Below are 27445 nucleotides of genomic sequence, written 5' to 3' on the forward strand. Positions count from 1 at the left end.
CTTGTATGTCAGTTGTGGGATGGGGAGTGGGTAGCCACCCGCTCCTGTCAGACTGCACGTGCCAGGGAACGGGCATGGTCTCTTAATGCTGCCTCCTGTATCCTTGGGAGAGAGGAGGGAGAATGTCCTGGGGGTGTTACCTGAGTCCTGTGGATTGCTCTGAGAAGTTGTTGGCTTTGCCAGTGCCAGAAGTGAGGACTTCCTTCCGAGGCCTGGTGGCTGTCCATGTCTACCTCAGAGTGTCCACAGACTTAGGTGCTCGCTGTGGAACCTGGCCTGAAGTGTCACTCAGCTTGCTTTTCCTTCTACCCTTTGGAGAGGTATTTGAGGTCTTCTGTTGGCGCGGATGATCGGCCATCCCTTCCTTCATGTGCATCTGGATATGTTCTTCATTCTTGCACGGGAGTCGACGACAGAGGTGGTCCAGGCTTGCAGCATGTGCTAGGAGGCTGTGGGCTCTATTCCCTGCGATCAGGGATCCTATTGGTCCGAGGCACTCACGAGATTCAGGGAGTCCACTCCTGGCCAGACCATCCCTAGCCGGCCTACCTCTAGTCCTGGTGCTTGCATGCTCCTGCAGGTGCAGCAGCCTGAACAGGAAGACCCTCTAGTGTCCCCTACCCAACCTGCCTCCAGACCAGGCTCTTGCATGCGACCACAGGAGCAGCAGCCTGGGCTGACCCACCTCCATCCCTGGCCCTCATGCATGGCACCAGGTGCAGTAGCCTGGCCTGGGGACACTCCAGGTTCTGCTCCCAGACCCGCCCTCAACCCCCTACTCAGGTGCACCAGCAGACGCTGTGGCCTTGGCCAGGCCCACCCCCAGCCCCAGGCCAATGCAGCGGTGATCCCACAGGTGCAGCAACATGGACAGGGAGAACTTTGAGAACCCCTGCCAGGTCAACGTTCCAGACCCAGCTTTCATGTGTGCCAACAGGTGTAGTAGACTGGCCCAGCACGTCCCCAACCTGCTCGCTCGCTCTTTTTTTTTTTAACACTGACTTTTTTTTTTTTTAATTTAAGATTTATTTATTTTTATCGGAAAGTCAGATAGACACAGAGGAGGAGAGACAGAGAGGAAGATCTTCTGTCCGACGATTCACTCCCCAAGTGACCGCAACAGCCAGAGCAGAGCTGATCCAAAGCCAGGAGCCAAGAATTTCTTCCAGGTCTCCCACGTAGGTGCAGGATCCCAAGGCTCTGGGCCGTCCTCCACTGCTTTCCCAGGTCACAGGCAGGGAGCTGGATGGGGAGTGGAGCAGCCAGGACACGAACCAGCACCCATATGTGATTCTGGCGCTTGGAGGTGGAGGATTAGCCAGTTTTGCCAATGTACTGCCCACCCCTGCACTCCATGACTTTCAAGCAGACACAACTTGTCCAGCATTTTCTGTTGGTTGTGTGACAGTGGGGGTGGCAGGGGTGTTCTCTCTCTCTGTCTCTCTCTCTCCCCGCCCCAGTGTCTGACCAGAGCCCAGTCAATGCTGCAACAGGGAGCTGCCCCCTTCCCCACCCCCAATCCCTTGGCTACACTCCTGTCCTTGCTTGCTTTTACACTGCCCAAGCTGCAGGTCAGCCAGCAGCCTGCATTCTTCACAGGGAAACTGAACGGCCCAGGTCCATGAAGCAGACACCGCCAGGTCAAACTATGGCCCCGAAAGGGGTCCAGCTAGAAGGGAGGGGAGACTACACGAAGAGACGTGAAGACGGTCCAAGCGGGGTTATGTGGCAAGTACGAATAGCAAGTCACTCCAAAAACTCAGACACTTCAGTTAGGCAGTCAGCTCTGTGGTTAAAGTTGAAGGGTAGGACAGAATTTACTGGATAAATCTGAAAACCCGGATATTGTGGTTACACAGCAGGATCTACTATAGATCCACAGCTTGTATAGTAAATGCTCACACAGGCCGTAGCCATAGGCTATGGGGTGGAAGTCTGGAAAGCCCAGGGAAGAACTTGACTGGACTTTCTTCCCAAATAAGGAGATAGAAGCAGGATACTTACTCTCCCCCGTTGGGGGGGGGGGCAGGGAAGATGGCCACAACTTCTCTGTTCTCTTTCAGGCAGAGATCCAACCCTCATTATCACGTGACTAACTGCTGGGATGTATTCTCAAAAACTCACCACAGTTTGACCCCAGACTGTAAAGTTGCACCTGGTCCAGCCACTGCTTTTGGAGCCACACTCCAGACATGACCCTCTGCCCTGCCATAGCTGAGGGCAAGGCTCATGGGAGCAGTCACAGAGGTGAGTGAGCTTAGGTTATAAGCTGAGCACTGGGTAAGACCGAAAGCCCTGGAAGGCAGGCTATGCGGTGAGCACCAATGAAATCCCAAACGTCATGAAAGCAGGTGATGCAGTGAGCGACAGTCAAATCTGAATGCCCAGCAAGGTGAACTACATGGTGAGCTTTGGTTAAGTGTAAAAGGTGATTCTGACGGTTGGCTCATTAGTTGCCTTTGTGGAGGATTGAGCCCTGGAGGTTTCTGCTGTGCCACTTTGGGTGATGTCACCCAGAAAATCTATCTATTTTCTTTTAGTTAATAAGTAACAAAATTATATAGCTAACTATAGGAAGGAATGGAGGCAGAAAGGAAAATAGGAAAGAATGGAGGGAGGAAAAGAGCAAGCAAGGAGGGAGGGAGGAAGGAAGAGAAAGTCATGGGTGTCTTCCAAATGTTTACGACAAGTGTATATTGTAAAAAATCTATTCGTGCATTTACATTTTTTTGCACCAAAATAAAGTTAATATTCAAGTCCATTTTCCCACCAACTTTAAGAAATATTTACATTCATTTTCACATGTGCACTTTCATCCACTATTACATGTATGTTCTCATTTAATCACATGTGTGTGGTGTCATGGAGTCTGGCACATGCATTCTCATTCACTTACAATTGTATAATCTCTTTCACTCACAGGTGTGCACTCTCACTCAGATGTGTGTGGTCTCACTCATAGGTGTATACTCTCATTTACTCTTACGTGTGTGGTCTCATTCCCTCACACATGAGAGTGTCATTCACTGACATGTGTATGGCACTCATTTTCATTCAGTCTCATACCTGTCGTCTCATTCACTAACATGTGTGTGGGTCTAGCTCAGTCTTGCATCTGCATTTTCACACATGAGCACTGACTCACACATGTATGGCCTCATTTTCACACATGTGCATTCTCATTCATATGTGTGTTGATCTCACATGTGCACACTCACGCACAAGCACTCTCGTTCACATGTGTGTGGCTTCGTTATTCATACATGTATACTCACACGCGTGTGTGGCCTCATTACTCACATGTGTGTACTCACGCACAGCTCTGTGTACTCTCAGTCCCAGGCGTGCTGTGTGCCTGGGACAAAGCTGGGCTGGGCTCTGTGGATCTGAGCACCACCTGTGGCCTTACCACACAGCTTGGCTTGCTCACAGTGACTTGGGCTCAGAGCTGGTATTCCATGAATCATCCAGAAGTTCCACTGGGATCCTATGCTTTGGAATTCATGGGGCGTCACACCGATCTGCACCCATGGAAACAGCCCACCCTCCTTTGACTCTGGAAAGGGGATATGGAGCCCAGCCCTCAGCAGGAGGCTGACAAGGCCCTTGTGTGGCAGAGCAGGTGGGACAGGCCATGTGGTGAGCAAGGCAGGAGGACACTAAGGTGCACTGTGTTCTTGTGTCTCCCAAGGGTGGTGACTTAGTGACTTTGTGCTCCTCGGAATGAGCTGGGGCTCATTGTCGGCAAGAACACACATTCCTGGGGCAGCAGGGGCATGCCTGCACCACCACTGTGTTCAAGCAGCACTTACACTTCGTACACTTGCCAATACGACCTGCTGCTTGTGCCGTGAGGCATAGCCCGTAAATCCACTCCCTACCAGAGGCAGAAGTGCCCCCTGCACACCTCACCCTCTGGAGAGGTGGAGGGAGCCTCTTCAGCTGTTTTCCTACCCGGGTTGCTGCTGCCCACCCAGGAGGTGACCAGGCCTTGACCCTGAAGCCTCTGTTTGCTAGCTCAACCAGGACTAAGGGAGCATTAAAAAGTCTATATGCATAATGAAACACACACACACCCTGAGCAATTAAACATATTGAAGATTTTGTTAAGAGGGATGGATTTATGCCCTGTGCTGTGCGCTGTGCAGGGAGCGAGGGTGGTGGGCTGGGCTGGGCTGGGCCAGGCTTGGCCAGCTGGGAAGTGGGGGTTCTGCTTGGCATGGAGAGCACCGTCCTCTCCCCGAGAGCCCAGGCCCAGGGGCCCCTCCTCCCGCAGATCCTCACCGCTCTGGACCGAGACGCCTTGTGTCGCAAGCACAGGCTGCGCCACAAGCTGGAGCACATCATCAGCCTCGTGTCTGGCGACAGCTAAGAACAACCGACGTGGTGCCGAGGGGGCTTGTCCCGGGGGCCGTCCTGCAGGCATGTGGAGTGGATGCTCCCTGCGCGGTTCCCAGGCTGAGTCCCAGGTCAGGTGTCGTGGGGGAGGGCACCATGAGCTGTTAGTCCCCTCACAGTCAAGACAGGATTGTGGTAAAACTGAGTGACCTCAGAGGAAGACTGGCTTCCCAGTTCCCACAGGCGCCTTCTCCAGGGCTAATCCCAATGGGAGGGAAAAGAGCTGGTCTGTTACTTCTGCGCCTCACAGATCCAGCTGTGGCTGCTCTTGCAGGTAAAGCAGTTTCTGGAGCCTGAGAAAAAGTCCCAGGGTGTGAACTGCTAGAAGAGAATGTTAGAGCACTGCTCGTCAACCTATTTCTTCATATTGGGGGTTTGGTCTGGAGTGTGTGTGTATAAATGTATGTAAAAAGTTTACTTTCAGCTTCAGTTTTTACCTGGGGTATGCAATTTAATGTGGCTTCTGCTCCCTTCTCTCAGGCCTAGGATTTCCTGAGCCGCTCTTCTCAATGCCTTTGGTCTATTTCCCTAAAATATAAGCCTGCCCCTCTTCCCATGCTCCATCTCTGCCTACTCTGGTTGTGTCTGCATCACTTTGGGGCCCAGAGATGACACTGACACAGCACCCAGAGAAGCTAAGAAAAGAAAAACTCCTGATAGGAAGAGGCAGGCCCATTCATGCAAGAGGCAGTTCCTCATTCATGTAAGCAATGACAAAACTCAAGTTACAGGTGGTGTCAGGGCAAATGAGCTGATTTTACCCCCAATTACTTCTACTGAATAAAAAGGAATATGTGGTTGTATGAAGAGGGAGATAACACACATGCAGGCCAATGCATGTGAGTCACATTCAATTTGTTGTTCTTGAAAACCCTAATTAAGTCTCTTCTCAAAATTGTGTTCATTTACATAGCATTCTACCACTTAAAACAAATGAGAGCACTCAGACATGATTCTTCCTTCTAAGACTTTTATTCATGCCACAGACATAACAGTAAAAACAAAAGGAAATCGAAAAATCAATAAATGGTGGGTACACAGATGGTAGGAAGCGGGACAGAGGAGTCGTGGTGAAGTGGCCTGGACAATGACATTTGCTGAATCATTTGGTGCCATGTTGCTGGTCTGTATGTCAGGCCTCAAGGCTCCTACTTCTCCCAAGGAAAGCTGAAGTACCAACATTCCTGGGTCTGTGGCCTTCCCAGCTTGTAGGTTTGAGAACCTTCCATCTCCTGCCCTAGACAAGCCCTTATCTGGAAGGATTTCCTTAATGAAATTAGATTGTAAGAATCAAAACAGAAATAAGCAATGGGAAACAATGTGGGAAGAACTGCTGTGTTGCCCGTCCCACTGGAGTCACGATGCTCTCTAGGATCATTTCTGGAGCAGACACCAGGTCCTTGGTCAGAAACACAATACTGTCTTATGATACATTGATTGTTTCTACCACAGGTCAGATTTGGCTGGCATTGTTTGGGCTAACGATGCCTTTGTCAGGAGCATATGCTACTGTCAGCTCAAAAACTACCTTTATTGCTTTGCAGAATCATTACACCTTTGCAGAGCCAGCCGTCAGCAGTTTTGTCAAAGCAGGACATAATTGCATATACCCTAGAAATAAGGATGAGGTTACCTTTTTCAAAACTCAGGTTTTATAATTCTTTTAAATTTTTATTTGCAAATCAGAGAGATAGAGTAAGCTCCCCATCTGCTAATTTACTTCCTGAAATGCCCATGGTGGCTAGGGGTGGACCTCGTTGAAGCTGGGAGCCTAGACTTCAGTCTGGATCTCACAAGGATGGTAGAACCATGTCACTTAAGCCATCCTCACCTAGAGAATGAAGTTGGGAGCTAAAGCTGAGACTTGGCTGCTTTAATTGCTAGGGAAACACCCCCTCTGGCTTTCACTAAAGACACAATTTCAACCACAGTATCTGCTATCCTCAACTCATTGTGGCCCTTGACTTTTGGGGCTATGTTTTTATACCACCCCATTGCCAGGTAATCAGTAAACATTTGCTCCACACATGGTTATCCTATCAACTGTGAAAAGTGGCAGCTTTCTGCTCAGGTGCCTAAGAAAGCAGCAAGGATGGCTCAAGTGCTTGGGCCCCTGCACCCATGTAGGAAATGTAGCTCCTGGCTTTTCTGGCTTTGGACCAGCCCAGCTCCGGCCATTGCGGCCATTTGTGAACCAGGGGACGGTTTCTCTCTGTCTCCCCTTTTCTAACTATTTCAAATAAAAATAAATAAATCTTGGGGGAAAAAAGAAACCCTGCAGCAGAACCTACAATGGCCTCAACTACACTGATTCGCATAGACCAGCATTTTCTTAGCTCTTAGCTGCTCAAATGTGTCTTCTGACTGCAGGTATAATGAAAAATCAACAAGCGACATTAAACAAAACACACACCCAATTGAGATGTTCGTTGTGGGCCCCTCTGTCCTCAGGATCCATAAAGGAAGGCAGATGGAGAGTTGGGAACTGCCAGGACCCAGACATTTCTCAAACAAAAAACTGGCCAGGGGACCTAAGGATGGAATTCACGGTTGCTGGTTTTTTGTCTTGTCTTTTCTTTTTCTTTTCTTTTCTTCTTTTCCTTTCTTTTCTTTTGTCATCTCTCATTCAAAACCTGGTTAGGAGCACCACAGGATAGCCAGGGATGACTTGTGCCTTCCATAAGGTGGCAAAAAATCTATCTGGCAACATTAGCCAGCTCATATGAAAACACATTGCATAGTAGTGTGATCCAAGAATGGATTTCACACCGATCCATCTGAAGGTATTTCTAACTGCAGTGATGGAAGATGCTAGTGTTTTATACTGATCAAGCCCTCATTACATAGGCACACATTTCAAGCATCCAAAGCACTGGTTTCAATCTCCAGAAAACGGTGAGAAGATGGTGACTTGTCCTGTGACTACAGGTGTTTCGCACACATCTTCAAGATTGACCCAATACATCAATTTCCTCAAAACTCTATTAGGCTGTGTGAGAGAGTGGAATGAGCTCACACTTGGTAGCCTGGACAACTCTGTTGTAAGCCTGCTTCCAGGGTTTAGCTCTGGGACTGTTCTCTGGCAAAGTGTTCCTTCTTCCAGGTTTCAATTATGTTTTTCATTTTTCCTTAAAATGGGAGTGACTGTGTCTGGCACAGTCCTGAGGTATTTTGAGAAGAGATGACATGATGTCTGTGAAAGCACACTTGGAAAACGTTAGCAAAAACAGAATCCCTGGCTAATACAAGTAGCTGACTACTGACTGTGTCCTTAGAGCATGGAACTCATGGCTGTTGTCACTTGAATTCTTTCTTTGGGGATGTAAATGTTTGCTCTGATGAAACCTTTAGATTAAGGAGGATGCATTGTGCCACAAGTGCTAGGCTTGATCTTCTCAACTGCGTTTTTGGAGCTTGGGTCAAGATAACCTCCAGCAACCCCTTTGTTAAGTCATGATTGTGATCAAAAGACATGAGAAGTCAGAATTTCAGACATTGAACTCAAATGATGTTATGTTGTTGATTGTGATGGCAGCCCCAATCTTTACTCAGAATTCTCCTTTGGGGATGTTTTTAAACAGAATTTGGAGGAAAATATTCTCCCAAGTCTTCTTTTTGTCATTGCTGACCTGTCCAAATGAATAAAGTTTTTGTATTCCAGTCTGTAGCTGTGGAACCCTCAATGTCTGCCTCCTGTGACTGGGTACTGGCTTTGTAGTTGCAGAAGGGAAGAGCAGAGGGTGCTAAGTGGGGTTGCCCCATTCTGTAAAAGCTCCAACTAAGACCACGGAAAGTCTACATTCTCTGTTAGTTCCAACCTCCTGTGTTGCCCATTAGGATGGTTTCAGCAAACAATTTAGACTGAGCCCCAGTTTCTTTGCTGGGCATGTGGCCTGAGCCTCCATCTCTCATACTTTTGATTGCCTCTCATCTGTCCACTCCTGCCTTGTGTTCTGGAGTGCTTGTGTCTTCTGCTCATCCACTTGCACATAGTCTACTCTTTGCTCTTCTGAAAGGAGAAGTTTCTGAAGGGGGGAGAACAAAAAGAGTTTTGTGACATCTCATTTAACAACTGGGAAAATGTTCAGCATTCAGCTTGCTTTGTGAGACATAAAATGAGAGAAGCGGACATGTGCCAATCCTAAGGATAAAAGAGGTCTCCTGTGAATCTGTTGTCGCATCTTCTCCTCTGCCAGAGACTGAAATGGCTCAGACAGGAGCTTCTGCCACAGTCTGGACCTTGCACTGAAGACCACCTGGAACACAGAGGTTCTGGGCTACAACAAGCTAAGGGGTCCCTGGTGCCATATGCAGCTGAGTGCAGATGCTGCTTTTAATTGATTTGAATGGCTTTTGTGTGCACTGCTCCACAGCAACCTGTTGATCAGCTGGACTTGGCTTGGTTCAGGGTTACAGAAGGATATTAGAGATAGAAGAGATATAGGGGTTTTTCAGCGAAACAGGAGGAAAGACTTGCAGAGTTTGTTCTACATATGCAAATGTACACAGACTCACAATGTACATTCTGGCCAGTACATTGTTATTTTTCACCAAGATACATTTGTAGGCACAGTTTGTATTATGATTATCCTTTGGTCTTGAATAATTAGGTGTCATCTATTTGTTCTGGGCTTCACATTGTGCAGTGGGTGATACTAATAACTAGGCTTGCCCTTAATGGAGGTGTTATTATTTCTGTCCCCTATGTTCTAGGCAAAAATGCCATCCAAAGGAGACCAGATTCCCCAATCTGGCATTCAAGAACCTGCACTGAGGGGCTCCACTTCTAGCTGAGGATTTCACCACTCCCTAAAGTATAGCCAAATGAGACTAACATTTGTTCTCTACACTTGGACTGTTCCCTGCATTGCCCTCATCTCTAAAAAACAGTTTCTTATAGTACAAATTGTGAGGAGCAAACACACAAAGTTCATATTCTTGGAGGAAACACAGCAGTATTTCCTTCTCTCTGCGATGAAGATTCAGGTGACTTCACACTCTTCATTCTGTCTCAGTGTAATTTTAAGACTGCCTAAAGAGGGCAATCATGGCTCAACCATCAGAAAAGTCTGAGATGAAGTTCAATTGCCTGGGAATTGTTAGACATAAATGTCTTCCTACCTGCTGTGCAGGGCCTGGTGATGCTGAATTGAAGTCCAAAGCCAAATAATCCAGGCTGGATTTCTTGGTCCATGTGAGAGCACCACCACTCAGGGAGTTGCCTGTCCGGCGTTCCTCCTAGGAAACAACATCATAAGGCTCAGGTGAATGGTGCTCCCCTAAAGCCTCCTTGAAACAAGAATTTCTCATATGGGTACTCCTGACCCATGACACTTAAACTCATTAAATTTTTAGTAAACGCATCCCTAAGATAAATTTCATAACACAGTTAAAACTCAGATGAGGCCCATTGCTTTCCCTGCTGCAAGTGTCTTCTCTTCCCACAAGAGGTGAAGTACAATTCTGTTTCTATCACCCCTTTTACTGCTCTTTTAAAAATATTTATTTATTTATTTTTATTCGAAAGGCATAACCAGAGACAGAGACAGAGAGAGCAAGCTCCTACGTGCTGGTTCACTCCCCAAATGGCTATAACAGTCATGTCTAGGCCAGGCTGAAGCCAATAGCCAAGGGCTCAATCTGGGTCTCCTGCATAAATATCAGGAACCATAGGACTTGAGGCATTGCTGCCTCCCAGGTGCATTATAAGGAATCTTCTCTGGAACAGAATTCAATCCTAAAGGATACATGTTCCCAAATGGTATCTTAATCATTGTGCCAAGCACCTGTCCCTCAACCCTACTTTGATTTTTAAATACAGTTTTCTGACTGTGCAAGTATCATGCATTCTCAAACAGTACACTGTTTAGTTTTGCTTGGCTTTGCAGGTCATAGTAACAGAACCGGATTGCATGTGTTTTCTGTGGCTTTGACTTTGGCTCATATTGTGCCTTGTATAGTCACGTCAATGCACTAGCCCCATTTAACTCATTTTCACTAACAGGTCATTCTGTCATGTGATTTTTAAAAAACCACTCTGTTAAGAATCTTGACTGAATTTGTACTGTAATACTGCGACAAGGTGGAGGAATCCACCATGGGGGGAGGACATGGGAAAGGGTTGGGGGAATCTCAGAGCCTATGAAACTGTGTCACATCATGCCATGTAATTAATAAAAAAATAGTTAACAGTAAAAGAAAAAAATAAAACCATTCTGTTAGTAAAGGGCATGAGCTGTTTCCAGTTTCACAGCCTTTGACAAGTCATGCTGTTACAAGCATTTGTGCACTTGTGGGAGAATTTTAGCATGCTTCCACAGAAATAGAATTGCTCAGTTATGGGATGTGAGCATCTTCAAGTTTACATGCAATGACCAATCCATTTCTCAGAGTGCTTGTGGGGGAAATGCCAACCTACATGAGTCCAGGAGTGCATCAGAGCTCCTATAGTTGCCCTGACCAACACTTAGCACTTCTACAGACATTTCAATGTTTTCCCCACCCAATGCACATGAAATCACATCTTAGTGCTATTTGAATTTCTGTCCCTATCATTATTAGCTTGAACATGTTTTGATATGTTGAAGGGTCACTTTATTTTTTTGTCTTCTGTGAATTGTCTCTTTGATTTGGGCTAAGTTTTATAACTAAAGTATTGATATTTTTCTTATTTATTCTGATTACTTCCTCAGTGGTCTTAGAGAATAATCTTTTGAAACTAGAACATTGTAGTCTGTGACTGCTTTTTTGGGCAGATTTCTTTTGTTAAACAGAAGTTATCACCTGTCATGTACTATGACAATCTTTTCCCACAGGGCACATGCTGGTGTTGTCCTGAAGGACTTGTCTCTATGTGGAGACTGCCTTTTATTTTTCTACATGTTTTTTCTGGACTCTTAAACCTTTAGCCTTTATGTTTTAAGGACTTGAACTGACATTACCACATAGTGGTAAAAGAGGGATGCAATTCATGCCTCTGTTTTTACCTCATGCCTAATTATACTTTCCCTGTAATATAGTCAGACAGGGAGAAGGGAAATCCCAGAAGCAGATTCAGAATGTCTGGGTAATCTTGGCCCATTGGGTTTATTCATGTGTTTTAGGATCAAATTCAAAATTTCTCTAAAATCTGTTAGGAATTTGATTGCACAATGTTGTTACTATTTGAATCCTCCTATTCAGGAGCACGGCCTATCTTTCCATGTATTTGTGTGTCTTCAAATGTTCTCAGTATAAGCTTCATCATTTTCTTCACAATATTTTTATTAGGCTTTTATTGCATTTATACCTAAAAGCTGCAAGTTTATAGTACTATAAAAGTTAGCTTAGGGCCTGGCATGGTAACCTAGTACCTAAAATCCTCACCTTACATGGGCCATGATCCCATATGGGTGACCATTCATATTCTGGGTGCTCCACTTCCCTTACAGCTCCCTGTTTGTGGCCTGGGAAAGCAGTTGAGGACGGCCCAAAGCCTTGGGACTCTGCACCCGTGTGGGAGACCTGGAGGAAGCTCCTGGCTTCAGATTGGCTCAGCTCTGGCCATTGTGGTCACTTAGGAGTGAACCAATAGACAGAGGATCTTTCTCTCTCTCCTTTTCTCTGTAAATCTGACTTTCTAACAAAAATAAATAAATCTTAAAAAAATTAGGGGTTGAGGGGCTGGAGGGAAAACAGTGAGCTGTTCATGTGATAAACCAGGAGCAAAATCAGTTCTGGCTCAGCACATTGCATTGGCCAAACAGGGAAATCAGTACCAACTTGGCATCCTATGAGTTCCAACAAAAATAGGTCTGGGTGTTCCTCAGACCTAAAGGCTAGCAGGCTCTGGCAAGACCAGCACCCAGTGATTTAGGACAGCTGGTGTCTGCCTAATCCTCAGCATTACTGGAGCTTGGAGTAGGAGAAAGACTGTTCAGGCAAGGGTGCAGCCACAGCACAGGATCATAGGTGCTAGAGAGTGGTGAGCCAGAAACAGGGGCTACGGAGACCATGGTAGAAGCCTGGCACAAAAGAGCCGACGAATGAAACTTGCTGGAAGGAGTGGCACAAGTGACTGCAAATAAAGAACCAGGTGCCAAATATAATCAATAAAATTGACCTGTAGACTAGTGGGCAGCACATCTTAGAAACCAGCCCTAACGAGATGAATCTGTTAGCCAGAATAGCAATGACCAAGAGCAAAAGAACATTGAACAATGAACATTACTAATGCTCCCCCCACCAAAGGAACAAAAATCTTTGTCAACCTCAGAGTTAACTGAGGAAAACACGGAGAAAATGAAGGATAAAGAATTTTAAAAACTTGTTATAATGAGAAGCACATACAGGAGTCCAAGAAACTTAAGGAACATGTCATACAGGAAGTAGCAACACTGATACAAATCAAGCAGAATTATTAGAAATGTAGGACACAATGGAGCAAATTAAAAATTCAATAGAACACCTCAATAACAGAATGAGCGAGGCAGAAGAATCTCAGAATTGGAAGATACTTCTTGCCACAATGGGGAAAAATTTAAAAGCTGGAATCAGAGCTGGGTCAAACTAACAAAAGTATTTAAGAATTAAGAGACACTATTAAAAGGCCAAATATAAGAGGTATATGAGTTCCAGAAGGCACAGAAAGAGAAGCTGGGTTTAAAGGTGTATTCAATGAAATATTACATGAAAACATCCCTAATATGAAGAAAGAATTGGAAAATAACATAAGAGGGGCACAAGACTTCCAGTAGGACTGGCCAAAGGTGATTATCATCACAACATGTGATAATCAAGCTCTTTTCAGTTGAACACAGGGAAAAGATCCTTAAATATGTACATGAAAGATATCAATTGACATTTAACAGAGCCCCAATCAGACTCACAGCTGACCTCTCAGAGGAAACTCTACAGGCCAGAAAGAGAGTGACATATTCCAGATTTTAATGGAGAAAAATTGTCATCCCAGAATAAATTACCCAGCAAAACTTTGTCTTTAAAAACGAAATAAAAATCTTCCACAGTAAATAAAAGCTCAAAGAATTTGCCGCTTCCAGACCTGCTCTACAAATGATGCTTAAAGATGTCCTATTGACAGATAAAATGGAACGGCAAGTAACAAAAACACAGGCAAACCTGGAGAACATCCAAGAAAAAGGACAACAGAAGACTAAATCAATGAACAACTCATTGCTAAAATGACAGGACCAAATTACCACCCATTCATATTAACCCTGAATGTAAATGGATTAAATTCATCCATCAAATGTCGTAGATTAGCAGACTGGATCAAAAAACAAAATCCATCTATCTGTTGCCTACAGGAGACATGTCTTACCAACAAAAAATAGGTGGAAAGTGAAAGTGAAAGGATGGAAAAGGATATTCCAGGCTAGTGGAAAGGAAAAATGAGCTGGCATAGCCACCTGATATAAAACAATACAGACGGTGGGTCTCAGGACGGGGCGTCTCATGCCTGGATCCCGGACAGCCGCCATGGGCACAGCTGCCATGTGCTGAGCTGTCCCCGGGCCTGCTGGTTCCGGGGGCCGCTTCCTTCGGGGTGAGTAGACCGAGGGGGAGGCCTCCGGGACTGGGCAGGCCCGGGACCCACCCGCCGCCCTCATGGGGCCGTGAATGGGATTTGGGAGGAGCGCGACCTTGGGCCTGGGTTATTTAAACCTCCAGCAGCCTCCCGGCAGCTGGTGGGTCTCAGGACGGGGCGTCTCATGCCTGGATCCCGGACAGCCGCCATGGGCACAGCCGCCATGTGTTGAGCTGTCCCCGGGCGGCCAGTGTGCCATTTGGTGCCAGGCTCTGCCTGCTGGCCGCCCGGCCGGGGAGCTCTGGGGATTTGGTTCTTTGAGTTGCTGCTTAATTAGCTCCAGGTTGAACCCATTGTGCTTCTTGGACCTGAAACAGGCAGTAACTCTTCCTTTGCAAAACTTTTTTTTTTTTTTTAAAAGATTTATTTTTATTATTTTGTTATTGGAAAGGCAGATATACAGAGAGGAGAGACAGAGAGGAAGATCTTCCATCCGATGATTCACTCCCCAAGTGAGCGCAACGGGTCGATACTACGCCGATCCAAAGCCAGGAGCCTCTTCCGGGTCTCCCACGCGGGTGCAGGTTCCCAAAGCTTTGGGCTGTCCTCGACTGCTTTCCCAGGCCACAAGCAGGGAGCTGGAAGGGAAGCGGGGCTGCCGGGATTAGAACCGGCGCCCATATGGGATCCCGGGCGTGCAAGGCGAGGACTTTTAACCACTTGCGCCACCGCGCCGGGCCCTTTGCAAAACTTTTAATCACTAATAATTCTAAGCACCAAATACCAGTCATGCAGAAGCTAGGGCTTGGGGCTTGTCCTGCAAAAGTAGGTCCAACAGCTGGCCAATGTGTCAACTGGTAATGGAACAGAGTAGATTAGGCACGACTGAACAAACCTTAGCCCACAAGTAAAACTAGAAACCAGGAGGGAGCAGAGGTCATGCCGAGCTAGGTTCTTGTACCTGCTGGTCTGTGGGAGCCAGGGACACGAAGCCACAGTGTCTAAGGCAGAGGTCGGGACAGGTGAGGAGCTGTGCCAAGCTGAGTCAGAGCATCCATTGGCAGGCAAGTGATCTATGGCTGGGAACAGACCCGGTTGGGGAGCAAAGGGGACAACCCTAGCTGGGCTGAGGTTCCCACCAAGAGGCACATGGCCTGGAAGGGGAGCTGCATTCTGATCTGGAAACAGTTGTAGTCTCCCTTGGCACAAGTGTGGACTGGGATTGGATGCACCGAACCGGGCCGGACCCTGACTCCCCCTGGTGTTCTGGAGGACCAGGGCAGATGTGGGATGGACTAGGCAGGGTCTCAAACCCCTACTGAGCCATGTGTGAGCCATATGTGGGTATGGACAAACCATGGCTGGACTGGAACATCCAACAGCAAGAACCAGATTGGGTGGAAGGCCAGTCAGGAAAAGCCACAGTTCCTGTTATTACAGGAGGTGGACTGAGTAGCGTTGGCTCATGGACCCACTGGTAAGCGTGAAACCTGGCATTGGGAGAGGTTCTGATGGAGGAGCCTGGGCAACTCCTCGGGCAGGACACAGACCCGGCAGGTAAATGCAAGAAACATGATAGGAAGCAGCCCAGAAAAGGCCATGGAAAGCTACCCACTGGCATACAATTGGCTGACGTGGGGGCAAGACCAGGCTGAATCTGTCCACGTCATCCACTGGCAAATCCAGGCACCAGTGTGGGTCGAGCCAGGTTCGGTCGCAACAAAGACTAGTGCACATTATGGAATGCCGAGGTGAGGTTGCCTGTACCGGAAGGGACCGCAGTGCCCTACCAGCCTGAGAACAAGAAAGGAAGTGGGCAGAGCCGGCAGGGGAATAGGGGAGGGTTCCTTTGCAGGACAGCTACTTCCGCAGGAGAGCATGGGCTGGGATGAGGGCAGACCAGACTAGGCAGAGATACCACACCTGTGCGCCTCACGCAGACTAGATCAGGGAAAAGCCGGGCTGGGCGGATTATTCCTACTGGTGTAAATAAAATTAAAGTGGGCGAGGGTTGTTTGGGCTTAGACGCAGCATCAGCTGGAATCTGGGAGTGGGAGAGGCCTGGGAGGGTAATAGTGGGCTCATCCCTCTTGGGTTACCACTTCCACAGGAGGACATAAAACTAAGATAGCGGCTGGGGTGGAATGGGGTGTGGGACAGACTGGATTACTGCTACACTTACTGGCAAACCAGGGTAGGGGGTAGGCCTGGTGGGGGTTATTGTGGGTTGCTCCAACCTAGGCTGCAGCTCCCGCTGGTTTATGTGAGGACCAAGTATGTGCTGGCAGAACTAGGCTGGACTGCAACACCCATTGGTTCCAGTGGAAGTTGGGAGTGAAAACAGAACCAACCCAGCAAGTGCAACCACCAGCTGATTGGAGCGATGGACGGTGCCAGGCCCTGTACTTGTTAGCACATACAAGAAGTTTCTTTGGAGATCTTCCTAATCTAAATGCTGGACTCAGAACCCTAACGAAGAAAAGAGAGAAGACAGAACAGGTCAACCAACCATCTCAGCTATGATGGACTATGTCAATCAGTGGATTTTTCAAAGCCCTCATAGTGCTTGGAGTGGCAAGATTGACAGCGATTCATAACGGTTGCAATATCAAAACCACTTGAGCAAGAACCTCAGAGCATGCCCTACATCCGGGACCTGGGGAGGGTGGGAAATTGGGTGGGCCTTCTCCCTTAAATACCCCCCTTTAAACATGAAGGTAACAATATGGAAAACATACCAGAATAAAGGAAGGCTTCACCAAGTGGTCAAAAAAAAAAAAAAAACAATACAGACTTTGACATGAAAAAAAATTAAAACAGATAAAGAAGGACACCACATAATCATCAAAAGATCCATCCAGCAAAGAAGATATCACCATAATAAATGTCTACACTCCAAATGCTAGGACATCTAGCTATGTGAAATAAATATTAATGGACTTAAAGGGACAAATAGACTCCAATACAATCATAGTGGGTGACCTTAATACCCCATTAACATCGATAGACAGATCAAGAAAACAGAAACTCAGCAAAGAAACAACAGAACTCTAGAGTAAATGGACTTACTTGATATCTACCTAACCTTTCATCCTACAGACAGAGATTACACTTTTTTCCATCAGTGCATGAAACCTTCTCCAGATTTATCATGTTATAGGCCACAGAACAAGCCTCAGCAAATAAAAAAAATCAAAAGTATATCATGCATTTTCTCAGACCATCATGTAGTGAAGCTAGAGACCAAGAAGTCAAAACACTCAGGAAGGCTTGCAGACACATGGAGACTGAATAATATGTTAATAAATGAGCAATGGGTTAGAGAGCAAATCAAAGGGGAAATTAAAAAATTGCTTGAAACAAATGAAGGCATCAACACAATATTTCATTACTTATGAGACATGATCAAGGCAATGTTAAGAGGAAAGTTCATCCCAATCAATGTTAACATTAAGAAACTAGAAAAGCATCAAGTAAATAAGGTAACTTTACAGTTGAAGGAACTAGAAAAGCCACAACAAAGCAATCCCAATATTAGTAGGAAAAAAGAAATAATCAAAATAAGGGAGGAAATAAGCCAAATAGAGACCAAGAACTATATGTAAGATCAATGAATCAAAGAGCTGGTTCTTTGAGAAAATCAACAAAATAGATTCCCCACTAGCCCAACTAATTAAAAAAAAAAGCAGGGAGAAAATATGCATCAATAGCATCAGAGACCTGAAAAGAAACATAACGACAGACACTTCGGACATACAGAGAACTATCAGGAACTATTACAAGAAACTATAGCCAACAAATCAGAAGACTTAGAAGAAATGGATAGATATTTGGGCACATACGATCCATCAAAATTGAATCAAGAAGCAATTAACAATCCAAATAGACCTATAATATGGATTAAGAGTAAATTGGTAATTAAAGCATTCCCAACCAAGAAAAGTCCTGGACCAGATGGCTTCATTGCTGAATTCTACCAAACATTTCAAGAAGAACTTACCCCAATCCTCTGCAAGCTTTTCCAAACAACAGAGAGAGGCAATCTTTCCAAACTCTTTCTATGAAGCCAATATCACTTTAATAACAAAGACAGAGAAACAACAGAAAAAGGAGAACTACAGACTGATAACCCTGGTGAATACAGACGCAGGGATCCTCAACAAAATACTAGCCAACAGGATCCAACAGTACATCAGGCAGATCATTCACTGAGACCAGGTGGGATTCATCCCAGGCATGTAGTGATGGTTTAATATTCTCAAATAAATAAATAAATGTGATGCATCACATCAATAAAATGAAAAATAAAAACCATATGATCATCTCAATATATACAGAGAAGGCATTTGAAAAAACCCAACAGCACTTCATGTTGAAAACCCTAAGCAAGATAATCATAGAAGAACATTCTACAACATAATCAAATCAATTTATGAAAAACACAATACCAGCATCATTCTAAATGGGGAAACATTGGAAGTCTTTCCACTAAAATCTGGAACTAAACAAGGATGTCCACTTTCACCACACAGTTATTCAATACAATATTGTAAGTCCTTGTTAGAGCTATTAGGCAAGAAAAACAAATTAGAGAAGCTCAAATAGGAAATGAGCAATTGAAATTGTCACTATTTGCAGAAGACATGACTCTATACACAGGAGAACCAAAAGACTCAGTCAAGAGACAATTGGGACTCATAAGAGAATTTGGCAAGATAACAGGATACAAAATTAATGAACATAAATCGATGGCACTAGTATACACAAATAACACCATGGCTGAGAAAGAAATTGCAAGTACAGTCTGCTTTAACATAGTGGAGAGGAATCTCAAATACATTGGAAGTAACATAACCAAAGATGTGGAAGACCTCCATCATGAAAAGTATAAAATATTTAAAAAAAGAAGAAATGGAAGAAGACATTAAAGACAGAGAAACTTAGCATGCTCTTGGATTGGCAGGATCAACATCATCAAAATAGTCATATTACCAAAAGTAATATGTAGATACAACATGATCCCAATCAAAATCCCCACAACATTCTTCTCAGAGGTAGAAAAGATGACATAAAAGTTCATCTGGAAACACAAGAGGCCATGAATAGCCAAAGCTATTCTGAAGAATAAAATCAAGCTGGAGGAATCACAATTCCAGACCTGAAGACATACTACAGAGCAGTGGTCATCAAAACAGTCAGGTACTGCTACAGAGACAGAGAAGAAGGTCAATGGAACAGAATAGAAACACCAGAAGGGAGCCCACACATGTACAGCCAATTAATCTTCAACAAGAGAATGAAAATAATCCAGAGGAAAAGTCTGGTCTCTTCAACAAATGCTGTTGGGACAATTGGATAGCAGCCTGCAGAATTAAGAAGCAAGACCTGCACCTGTCACCTTACACAAAAATAAGCTCTAAATGGATCAAGGACCTAAATCTGCACCCTGAATCATCAAAATATTAGAAGGAAACAAAGGAAGCAGTCTCCAAGATATAGGAACAGGCAAAGACTTCTTAGAAAAGTCACCAAAAGCACAGGTGGTCAAAGTCAAAATGAACAAGTGGGACTACATCAAACTAAGCAAAGGAAACAATGAACAAAGTCAAAAAGCAACCAACAGAATGGAAGAGAAATCTTTGCACACTACACAACCAATAGGGGACTGATATGCAGAATTTACAAAGAGCTCTTCAGAAACTCGACAACAAAACAACCCTGTGAAGAAATGGGTGAAGGAAATGAACAGACATTTTTTCAAAGGAATGAGTTCAAATGGCTAATAGACATATGAACAAAAGTTCATGCTTCCAAGCTTTCAGGGAATTACAAACAAAAAACACATTGAGGTTCCACCTAACTCCAGTGAGATTGGCCTACAATCAGAACTCTACTAACAACACCTGCTGGCGTGGATGCAGGGAGAAAGGTAGTCTCCTTCATTGTTGGTGGGAGTGTAGGCTAATACAACCACTATGGAAGTCAGTATGAAGAGTGCTAAGAGAGTTGAAAATTGGTCTACTATATGACTTCTGGAAATATATCCAAAGGAAATGAAATCTGCATATGAGAAAGTGACCTGTAATCGTAAATTTACAGCAGCACAGTCTACAATGAAGTGAAGACATGGAAACAACCCAAATGCCCGTCAAATGAGGAGTGGATAAAGAAACTGTGGTAAATCTGCTCTGTGGAATACTACTCAGCTATTAAAAAGAATGAAATTCTAATATTTGCAACAGCATGGTCCCAACTAGAGACCATGATGCTTAGTGAAACAAGTCAATCCCAAAAGGACAAACACCATATGTTATCTCTGATTTAAGGCAGCCTTCATGCAAAATACAAAATCAATAGCCCTTTCAATTCTATTTTCCCTACATATCAGGTGGTTTGATATTTTTGTATTTTCATTCAATGAAAAAAGGTTTTTGTTTTATTTATTATTTTCCTCACTCATAGGTCACACAATTACATTGTTTGCTTCAAGCAATGTTTTTTGGTTTTTTCATAGTTACTGTAGTAGAGGCTATCACATACAATGCTCTGTGGATCTGTTTACAAATCTAAGATGAACTCCCAAAGAAACTGTTGGATGTATATTGAAAATGGGATGCTGGATTCCTCCTACAATGTCAGGACACACTTATTGAGCTGAATAATGGGCTTAATGGCTCCCACTCATATGACCAAAAAGCTCATGCATACATGGGCAGTGCTTGTCAGAACTGGGAATTGCTGCAGAATGATTTTCTTGCTTGGTGTTCTTGGTTGGTACCCAGTAAGAGTATGCACTTCTTGTCTTTTAGGCTCCTCATGAAGCCCACATAAACATTTCCAAACCTCAGAATCCCACTTAGAATCAGCTTTCCTTTACCCACATGGAAAAGTAAAGGAATTACAATAAGAGAAATCATTCTCAAAAATAAAAATGAAGTTTTATAAGATATATTTTCTGATTTTAAATTCAGTATAAAGCTACAAGAATTGGGCCCAGTGTGGTAGCCTAGTAACTTTAAGTCTTACCTTGCACACACCAGGATTCCATATGGGTGCTGATTCTAATCCAGGCAACCCTGTTTCCTATCCAGCTCCCTGCTTGTGGCTTAGGAAAGCAGTGGAGGACGGCCAAAAACCTGGGGACCCTGCACCCACATGGGAGAGACCTTGAAGAGGCTCCTGACTTCGGACTGGTGCAGCTCCGGCCAGTGCGGCCACTTGGGGAGTGAATCAATGGATGGAAGATCATCCTCTCTTTCTCTCCTCTCTGTAAATCTGACATTCTAATAAAAATAAAACAAATCTTAAAAAAAAAATACATCATCATCATCACTACCACTACCTCCACCATCATAAAAAAAAAAGCTACAAGAATCAAGACCAAGTGGCATAGGGAATGGGATAGACGGTAGAACCGATTAGAAATTCACAGAAACCTGCTTAACTGATTTTACAAAGGTGTAAAAGCAAATCAATGAAGAAAGGATTATATTGTCAACAAAGGTACTAGAACCTTTGGGCATCTATATGAAAGAAACTAACTTCAGCTGCATTTCACGTCAAAGAATTACAGAAGTAAATGTAAAGCTGAAAACTATAATAGCAGAGGAGAATCCTAAAACATTTGAAAAAAAATTTTTTTAAATTTATTTGAAAGAGTTATGAAGAAAGGGATAGAGTGAACAAGCGAGCAAGCTTCCAATCTGCTGGTTCACTCTCCCAATGGCCACAACAGCTGGAGCTGGGCAGTCCAAAGTCAGGAGCAAGGAGTCATTTCTGGGTCTCCCATATGGGTACAGCGATCCAAACACTTGGACCATTCTATCCTGCTTTCCCAGGAACAATAGCAAGGAGCTGGATTGGAAGTGGAGCAGCAAGGATTTGAACTGTTGCTCATGTGGGACACTAGTGTCACAGGTGGCAGCTTTGACTGCAGTCCACAATTCCAAGTCTTTTGAAGCCAAATGCATGCAGCAAGGCAGTGAGTGTTAAAGCAGGGGGTGGACCACGTTAGGCTGCGATATGACACTAACCAGCTCTCGAGAGAACTGGGCCTGGGAGCAGATTCTGTGGGGGATTTGTGGATTCACCCCTATGAGGCTGTCATATCAGCTGGTTTGTTTGAAGGCTGAAAGCAGTGATGGGTTGAGCTAGCATGACCATTTAACTCACCAGCACTTTTGAGCGCTGGGGTTGGGAACAGGCTGAACTGGTCCAGGCTATAGCACCTGCGGGCACACCCAAAAATTGAGTAGGAACAAGCTGGGCCACAATATCTGCTTGCACAAATAAAGGCTGAGAACTGGGGACAGACTGTGCTGGTTCAGGGCCTAACACACATTGGCACATGTGAGATCTGTGTCTGGCAGTGGGCCTGGTGGGATAACTTGGGGAACTCCTCTGGTAGGCTATAACTCCTGCTGGTGGGCATGTGAACAGTTGGGTGTTAGGCTGGGCAGGGCTGCTTCATTTGTTGGCAGATGTGTGGATTGATTCTGGGGGAGCAGACCGGGAAGAGCCAGGACATCCCCAAGCACATTAGCATGTACAGGAGTCAGGATGGGGTGAGAGTCATGCTGGGCTAGGCTAAGCTATCACACCTACTGGTTTGTATGAAAGCAGGGATAGGGACAGACTGGGCAGAGATGGGGACATACTGTGCATGGCTAGCCTGCAGTAGCCACCAGTAAAATTTGGGACTGGGACAGGTCAGGTCAGGTCAGGCTGTAGCATCCAATGGCAAAGACCAAGATGGGTGATGGTTTATGCTAGGCTGGGTCAGAGCAATTATGGGCAAATGCAAGATCTGTGGCTGGAGGAAGGATGGGTCACCCTGCTGGGTGGCAGTTGTCACTAGCGAGCACAAGAGCTGAAATGAGGGTGGGCATTTGGGCTGGGCATGGCTTCAGCATCCCTTGTCATGGATGTGGACTGGATCTGGGGTATGCCAGATTGTGCTGGGTTCCAGCACACACTAGTTCTTGCAGGAGGCATGGTGGGTTTACACAGGCTGGCTAGATCTAGGGATTTGCTGAACCACACAAGAATATGGGCTGGAACCATGGCTGGGGTGGGCCTAGTGGGGGTTTTGGCAGGTTACTCTGACTAGGCTGCTGTTCTTTCCAATATATGTGAAGGTCGAGAGTGTGGAAGACTAGGCTGGCCTGGGCCACAGCATCCATTGGTTTGTGTATGAGATGGGGCTGGGGACAGAACTGAACAAGCGACTGCAACCACCAGCGTGTGTGTGTGTGTGCACTGATGTAGCAGTGGGCTGAGCCAGTCCCCACACTGGCTGGCACACACAAGAGTCAGGCCTGGGGTCACCTTTGGCAAGGTTTCTTTGGGGATACGCCCAACCCCCAACTGGACCACTGGACTCAGAACTCCAACCACAGGGAAAATCACAGCGTATGAGGTCTGACCATGGACTGCATGTGGCAGAACTGGGCCCCCTTAGTTGTTGAATCCTGTACAGCAGACAGCACACCCACATGCACATGGGGAACATGAGAACCAGTTCACTGATGCCTGCAGAGGACGTCTAGTAGCATGGAGGGCAGACAAGATTGGACAGCTCTCCCAGTCAAGCTTTGACAGCGAGTATCTGGGCTAGTGCACACTCTGAGGTGGACTCTGTCAGCCAATGGACCTTGGAAGGATTTCCTCAACCTTGGCGCTATGAAACCAACAGCATGTCAGAACTAGCAAAGCCACTTAAGCAGTATCCTCGGAGCATGCTCCACATCGGGGACCCTGGGATGACATCGGGTGGCCGTTCCCCATCCCCAGGTACTGATCCAGTAGGGCTGCTGGGGCGTGGCCCTCTTCCCTTTTCCCCCCACTTTTCTCTGATATGGGAAGAAAAAAGGAGATTGGAGGCAGTTGTCTCATCCACATTGCCCCATTGCTTGACCTTCCCCACCCTAACTGATGGTCCACATGGGCATGCATCCCTTTCAACCATGTACATATCATCAAAAAACAAAATAAATGTATTATTTAAAAAATTTAATGTAAAAACTCAACTAAATATTGGGGAAAAGATTGAATAGGTAACAAAGAAGCAGATGAATATATGTACAACATCATTTTCATTTAAGAAACATTATTTGAAGCACAGATGATATCACTGTGCATCTATTAGAATCCAGATGTTCAAATAAAAAAAAGCTTGATGATATTAAGAATGTTGCCAAGGAAATGGAGCGACTGGAACGCTAATTAATTGCTGGATTGCAAGATGGTCCAGTCACCGTGGAAAACAACTGGGCAGTATCTTATAAAATTACTTGTAAAGATAGCTATAAAGCATTTCATGGAGTTAAACATGTAGTTGACAAACCAAAAATCCCATTTCAGCAAATTTATCCTTGTCACGTAAGTTGTCTTATGTACAACCCCGTGTACCTCAGCTTATGGCAATGAAAAACATCTCTAAACTGCCAAATACCCATTCAGGAGTAAAATCATTCCATGTTGATAACAAATCCTCTGAAGAAATTCAAGATGCTATTTACACAAAATCCTGTAAAAGACTTGTAAGATTAGGGAAATGATAGGGATGTCTACTTTGCAAATATTGTTCAGCAAAGTACTGGAAATTCTGGTCAAAGTAATTAGGCAAGAAAAGGAAACAAACAACACTGAAAGTCAAAATAAAAAACTGAAATAATATTCATTTGCTGGGCCTTGTGAATATGATGCCAAAAGCAAGAGCACGAAAAATTATAAACTTGATTTCATCAAAATTAAAGAAAAAACTTTAATCATAAAAGGTACTATAGCACATCTGGTTAAGCTCAAATCCAGATGGGTGACAGTTCATTTCCCAGTGCTCCCCTTTCAATCTAGTTCCCTGCCAGTGACCGGGGAACACAGTAGAGAATGGCTCAAGTCCTTGGGTCCCTGCATCCCAGTGGGATATCCAGAAGAAGCTCCTTACTCTGGCCTGGTTGAGTCCCAGCTCTTGTGCTGGCTATTTGGAGAGTGAACTGGCAGATCCAGCATCTCTCTCTCTCTTTCTCTCTCTCTGTCTCTCTCTCTCACTATGCCTTTCAGATGGTGAAATCTTAAAAGCTAACTAACAAAAAAATCAGTGTAGTTTCACAAAAAGGACACTATCAAGAGTAAATCCTAAAGATGCTACACAACAAACTAATCATAAAAAAAATAAACCCAACATATGATATCAATACCCTAAATTAGTTTCATTTCTATGCATCAGCAATGGACAATCCCAAGGGGAAACTAAGAAAATAATTCAAGTTGCAAGGCATTAATAGGAATAAAACCTAAAACTAACCAAGGACACAAAGATCTGTAAACTAAAACCTACAAAAATTGGCTAAAAGAAAGTACAGGAGAGATAATGACATATCCATAAATGAATGTATAGGTATCTTGGTTCATGGGTTAGAAGACAATATTGGAAAGATAAAAATATTACTCAGAATAATCTTCAGATTCAAAGTATTACCACTCCAGTTCCTAATAGGACTTTGGGGGCAAAAATAAGAAACTATATCCTAAAATTCACATGAAATGTTAACGGATCCTACTGATAAAAAATAATAATAAGGTGGTGGTGGGGATTTCAAAGCTTAAAAAGTTACTAGAAAGCTTTGATAATACAATATAGTACTGGTATAAGGACAGATGTACAACAAATTATGTAGAATAGAATCTAGAAATAATCACTTGCATACGTGATAAACTGATTTTCAACAAGCATTTCAAGACTATTCACTGGGGGAAAAGACAAATAATATTGGGAAAACTGGAAGTCTACATGCAAAAGAACGAAGTTGAAGTCCATTCTTATACCATGTACCAAAAAAGTACCAAAGATCTAATCATAAAAGCTAAAACTACAAAACTCCTGAAAGAAACCATAAGAGAAAAATTTTATCACATTGGATTTAAAAATGATCTTGTGGATATACATGAAAAGAAAGTCAAAAGAAAAGAAATTTGATGCTATCAAATTAAAAAATTCTCTGCATCAAAGGATATTATTAAGAAAGTGAAAAGACAAGCTACACATCATACGAGAAGTCTTCAAAAAGCTTATAGAAAAATAATCAGATTTCAAAATGTTCTGAACCAAAGTAAACTTAACTTTTAAAAAATTACTTCAGAGACAGGCAAATGAAAAATAGAGCTTCTGTTCACTGGGTCACTCCCTAATGGCTGGGCCAAGCCTAGTCAGACATCATTGAATCTGGGTGCCCCAACTGGGTGGCAGGAATGCAACCATTTGACAAATTTTTTCAAGATTTTGAAATTCCTTTATATCTGGGAAAGAGTTAATACTTATATATGTTTTAAAAACTCCTATAAGTGAGCAACAGAAACTAAAGTAACTCAATATGAAAATGGACAAAAGATTCGAGTAGACATTTTTTCCAAAGAAAATGTGGCCAATAAGGACACAAAAAGAAGACAGATGTCAATAGTCATTAGGGAAACGCAAATGAAAGCCAAAATGAGGCACGGCTTCACATAGTGTCATGGTCATTAATGAAAAACAAAGGCACGAATAGCAAGTGCTAGTGAGGGTATGGAGAAATGAGAACCCTGTGCACTGTTGACAAGAAAGAATGTAAAATGGTGTAGCGATACCACAAGGTTGGTAATTCCTTTACAAATTAAACAAAATAGCCATATAATTCACCAATTCCACTTCTAGGAATATACCCAAAAGAACTGAAAGCAGGAACTCAGACATACACTTGTGCACTAATGTTCACAGCAGTGCCATCTGATGGGTGGAACAAAATGCGGTAAATCTGTGCAATTAAATATTGGCCTTAAAAGCACTGCAATTCTGATATGTGCTCCAACATAGAGGAATCTTGAAAACATGATGTTAAATGAAAGAAGGCAGGCACAAAAGAACAAACATTGCCTGATTGGACTTTTCTGAGTACCTAGAAAGTGGAACGGAGGCCTGTTGCTTGGGGATTTAATGAATAGTTTCTGTTTTAAATGATGAAATGGTTCTGCAAATGAATGTTGCTGGTTATACTAGATTGTAGACACATTTAATGGCACTGAACTATACACTTAAATTGTTAAAGTTATAAATTTCATGTTATGTATATTTTGCTGCAGGGAAAAATGTTTTTTGAAAGCTATACAAGAATATTTACAATCATTCTAACTGCCTGAAAACGTGAAACAGTCCAAATGGGTGAATGAACAAACATGTACACTTGAATACTACTCAGGAATAAAACACAAAGAACTACTGCGACATGTAACAATTTGGATGAATCTTAGAGAAGATCCTTTGAGTGGAATTAGAGGTTTCAAAGAGCACTGTGTGATTATATTAACATGGCATTCTTACAGACAAAGCCATAGTAATGAACAACACATCACTGGTTGCAGAAAGGGTGTGGCCATAATGACATAGATAACATGAGGGAGTGTTTTAGGATGATCTAGATCGGTGTTCAAACTTCAGAATTGGAAACAGAGAGCAAGTTGGTTTCACTGAATGATTTTAAAGCTTAA

General features: G+C 44.1%; 1 protein-coding gene across 5 annotated transcripts in view; it reads right to left on the minus strand.

Annotated features, from left to right (window-relative positions):
- Positions 1-7975: 7975 nt before the first annotated feature.
- GAB3 (GRB2 associated binding protein 3) overlaps positions 7976-27445 on the minus strand; it is a 78628-nt gene continuing 59158 nt past the window's right edge. For 4 of the 5 annotated variants that reach the window (XM_040974646.1, XM_040974644.1, XM_040974645.1 and 1 more), the window contains 2 exons: positions 9520-9636; positions 7976-8423 (listed from right to left, as the gene is read on the minus strand). In XM_040974646.1, coding sequence (XP_040830580.1) covers positions 8307-8423; positions 9520-9636 — 234 coding nt within the window. In that variant the 3' untranslated portion in view covers positions 7976-8306. The remainder of the gene's footprint in view (positions 8424-9519; positions 9637-27445) is intronic. The other variant, XM_040974647.1, reaches the window with a different exon arrangement.

This window comes from Ochotona curzoniae, unplaced genomic scaffold (genome assembly GCF_017591425.1).
Source record: "Ochotona curzoniae isolate NIBS_2020 unplaced genomic scaffold, NIBS_Ocur_1.0 contig_2469, whole genome shotgun sequence".
Classification (NCBI taxonomy): Eukaryota; Metazoa; Chordata; class Mammalia; order Lagomorpha; family Ochotonidae; genus Ochotona; species Ochotona curzoniae.